The sequence below is a fragment of the Helobdella robusta genome, assembly GCF_000326865.2.
Source record: "Helobdella robusta unplaced genomic scaffold HELROscaffold_42, whole genome shotgun sequence".
In the NCBI taxonomy this organism is placed as follows: Eukaryota; Metazoa; Annelida; class Clitellata; order Rhynchobdellida; family Glossiphoniidae; genus Helobdella; species Helobdella robusta.
This window is the reverse complement of record NW_008704981.1, coordinates 979,959-984,411: the sequence shown is the minus strand read 5'-3', so window position 1 is coordinate 984,411 and position 4,453 is coordinate 979,959. Positions and strand designations below refer to the sequence as shown.

Genomic DNA, 4,453 nt, shown 5'->3' with positions numbered 1-4,453 from the left:
TATTTATTATCGTTTAATCAATCAATCAATCAATTAATTAATTAATTAATCAATCATTCAACCAATCAACCAACCAACTTATCAATTCAATCATGTAATCACACAACTAATCAATCAACAGACCAACCTATCAGACAACCAACCAACCAACCAACTAATCAATCCAATCATGTAATATCAACCAACTAATCAATCAAACAATCAATCAACAAACCATCCTATCAATCAACCAATCAACCGACCGATCAGTCAACCATTCAACCAATCAACCGACACTCAGGGCATATCTTCCACATTGATTTTGCCAAATTTCTCGGTGATTCACAGATGCTCGGAGCTATCAACAGGTATCATCACCATCATCATTGTTATCGTTATCGTCATCATTGTTATTGTTATCATCATCATCTTCTTCTTCATCTTCTTCTTCTTCATCACCATCATCTTCATCACTATCATCTTCATCACCATCATCTTCATCACCATCATCTTCATCATCATCATCACCATCATTTTCATCGTCTTCATCATCTTCATCATTTTCATTATCGTCATCATCATCATCATCATCGTCATCGTCATTGCTGGCCACCCCAGAGATCGAACCCCATTCATCTTGACCTCTGACATGGCTTACGTCATCAACGGCGGTGACAAGCCGACTGAAAGGTTCCAGAAGTTTCTCGACCTCTGCTGCCAGGCTCTCAACGTCATTCGGAGGAATAGCGGACTCTTCATTAATTTATTGTCGTTGGTTAGTTTTCAGTTGTTTTTTTTTTTTGTAAACTAACCGACCAATCAATCAATTAACCAATTAATCAACCAATCAATCAACAAATCATTCAATCAACAAATCAATCAACAAATCAATCAACCAACCGACCAATCAATCAACAAATCAACCAACCAATCAACAATTCAATCAATCAACCAATCAATCAACCAACAAATCATTTAATCAACCAATCAATCAATCAATCAACTAACCAATCAGATGTCACTATCTGGCATACCGCGAGTTGATGGTAAGGCGCCATATTACGTAAGAGATGCCCTCATGCCAGAGAGATCTGACGCTGAAGCTGTCGCGGAATTCACTAGGTGGTCATGAAGCTGATGATGTTGCTGCTGCTGCTACTGCTGATGGTGGTGGTGGTGGTTGTGGTGATGCTTATGATGATAGTGATGGTGGTGGTGATGATGATAATGGTGGTGGTTGTGGTGGTCGTGATGCTTATGATGATGATAGCGGTGGTTGTGGTGGTAATCAGTCGGTCTGTCATCATTTTTGCCTGCCAATAAAAACTTAAAAACCGCATCATTAATCGTCTTTGTTTTAATCGTAATCACCATCATCATCATCATCAGTTCATCACCATCATCACCACTATCATCGTCATCACCATCATCATCGTCACCATCATCATCATCAGGATGGTGAACACGTGCCTGAAGTCACTCTTCACGCAGTTCAATTTCTTCCTGCACAACCTGGCCCAGATGAAGTTCTCCGGACACGACGAAGGAATGCTACTATCCTTCGTTCCTAAGACCTACAGGTTGTGATAATGATGGTGATGATGATGATGATGGTGATGATAGTTATGATGAAGTTGATGGTGGTAATGATGATGGTGTTGGTGGTGATAGTTATGATGAAGTTGGTGTGGCTGATGGTGATAAAGTTCTCTGGTTGTAGTGAAAGGAGGCTGGTTATTTCTTCGTTTATTCATCCTTTCATTTATTTTTTTGTTGTATTTGTTCACTCACTCATTCATTTACACACTCATTCATTCACTCATTCATTCACACACTCATTCACTCATTCATTAACACAATCATTCATTCACTCATTTATTCACACACTCATTCATTTCATCCACCCCAGCATTCAAATGGACGGACGGATTGTTGGATTGGAGTTGGCGGGCATTCAGAAGAGATACAATCCAGAAAAATATTACGTTTGTGTTTTCATCATCATCATCACCGTCATCATCATCATCATCATCATTGCCATCTCCATCATCATCACCATCATCATCATCATTGCCATTTCCATCACCGTCACATCACCATCATCATCATTACCATCTCCATCACCATCATCATCATCATTACAATCTCCGTCACCATCATCATCATTACCATCTCCATCATCGTCATCATCATCATCACCAACCAAAGATCTACATAGTGAGGGTGTATCGGACCAATCAGAAAGTTCCATCCTACGTTCTCAGGAGGTTTTCCGAGTTTCAGGAACTCCACCGGAAGATCATATCCACCTTCCCGCTCGTTCAGTGGCCTACTTTATCCGGAAAGTAGGTCAAGATGGTGATGAGGGTGATGATGATGATGAGGATGGTGGAGACGATTCCGATGGGCGATAATTGACGATTGCTATTTGGATTTTTCGTGCTTTTTAGCGTCACTCACCTCAATTGTAATTTACGTCATCATCATCGTTTTTGTCATCATCATCATCATCATCTTTTCGTCATCATCATCATCGTTCATCATCATCGTTCATCGTCATCGTTCATCGTCATCATCAGCATCATCAACGTAATCATCATCATCATCAACGTAATCATCATCATCATCAACGTAATCATCATCATCATCATAGTCATCATCATCGTCGTCGTCCTCATCACCGTCAGATTCATCTTGGGTCGTTCCCATGTTAAGAGCGTGGCGGAGGCTCGGAAGTCCGAGTTGGAAGTCTTCATCAAGTCCCTTCTCAACATGACTAAGGAGATATCTGAGGTAAGTGATGATGATGATGATGGTAGTGGTGATGATGGTTATGATGATGGTAGTGGTGATGATGGTTATGATGATGGTAGTGGTGATGATGGTTATGATGATGGTAGTGGTGATGATGGTTATGATGATGGTAGTGGTGATGATGGTTATGATGATGGTAGTGGTGATGATGGTTGGTGATGATGATGATGATGGTAGTGGTGAAGATGGTTGTTGATGATGATGACGGTAGTGATGATGATGATGGTTTGTGATGATGATGATGATGACGATGATGATTCCAGCACGACCTCATCTACACATTCTTCCACCCAATGCTGAGAGATGAACAGGAGCTGAAAACGAACCAACTCAAACTGAAAGGTTCGTCACATTATCATCATCATCATTTATGGTGATTATGATATCATTATCATCATCATTATCATCATTGTGATAATAATGATATCATTATCATCATCATCATTATCATTATGGTGGTGATGATGATGATAAATTATGTTGTCGTAATTATGTCACGATGATGATGATGATGATGATGATGATGATGATGATGATGATGATGATGATGATGATAGCCCATGCTGCCGTCATGACGTCATCCATAAATCATAGTTTTATTAAAAGTACTAAAAACTTGAAAATTCAACTCCAACCTCTTTTCCTCTACATTTAAATGAAGTTTAACCGACTTGGCTTTACTTTAAATAAATAAATAAATAATAAATATATATAATAAATATAATAAAAATAAATAATAATTTATATAAATAAATAAAATATATATAAATACTTCCATTTTTTTCGTCAGAGGTGCCACAGTCGCCAACCTCGCCAGGGGGGGCACGCCACACGGCCAGGGTCATCGACGGCTCCATCAAACTGAACATCTTCTACAAGACGTACGGGTTGACCGTCATGGTAATGCACGTCAAGGGCTTGGTTGGATTTTCTTTTTATATTTCTTTCTTTTGGTTGTTTCAGAGGTGCCATTACCACATCGTCATCATAATCGTCATCTCTTTCACCGCCGACACAATCGTCGCCACCACTATCGCCACCACCAACACCACCACCATCGTCACCACCCTAACCCTCAGGGCCTGTCCAGTAGCGGTGACCCACCCAGTCCTTACGTCAAGTTGTACCTCCTACCAGACCCTATGAAGTTGACCAAGAAGAAGACGAAGATCGCCAAGAACACCGCCCATCCCTCTTATAATGAGATGGTCAGTTGCTAGGATGATGGTGATGATGGTGATGATGATGATGGTGATGATGGTGATGATGATGATGGTGATGATGATGATGGTGATGATGGTGATGATGGTGATGATGATGGTGATGGTGATGATGATGGTGATGACGGTGATGGTGACGATGGCAGAGGTGCTGGTTACACTTTCACAAACACACATACACATTCATCACAAACAAACAAACACACACACACACACACACAAACACACATGTTCACAAACAAACAAACACACACAAATGCACATATCCACAAGCAAACACACATATCTACAAGCAAATACACACATTCACAAACACACACATTCGTAAACACACACATTCACAAACACACACACACAGCTGATCTACCGAATGCCGATCGATCAGTTAGTACAGCGAGTACTGCAAGTAACGGTCTGGTCCTATGATGACTGAAGAAAAG

The 4,453-nt window shown here is 40.3% G+C and overlaps 1 protein-coding gene across 1 annotated transcript; it reads left to right on the top strand.

Annotated features, from left to right (window-relative positions):
- Positions 1-595: 595 nt before the first annotated feature.
- Positions 596-3,948, top strand: HELRODRAFT_114012 (hypothetical protein; the record flags this gene model as incomplete). The annotated part of the gene is made up of 9 exons (XM_009025576.1): positions 596-754; positions 995-1,097; positions 1,430-1,559; positions 1,889-1,964; positions 2,188-2,324; positions 2,667-2,772; positions 3,057-3,135; positions 3,584-3,714; positions 3,873-3,948. Coding segments are annotated over exons 1-9 (963 nt in total), but the record flags the coding sequence as incomplete, so codon positions are not given.
- Positions 3,949-4,453: the final 505 nt, after the last annotated feature.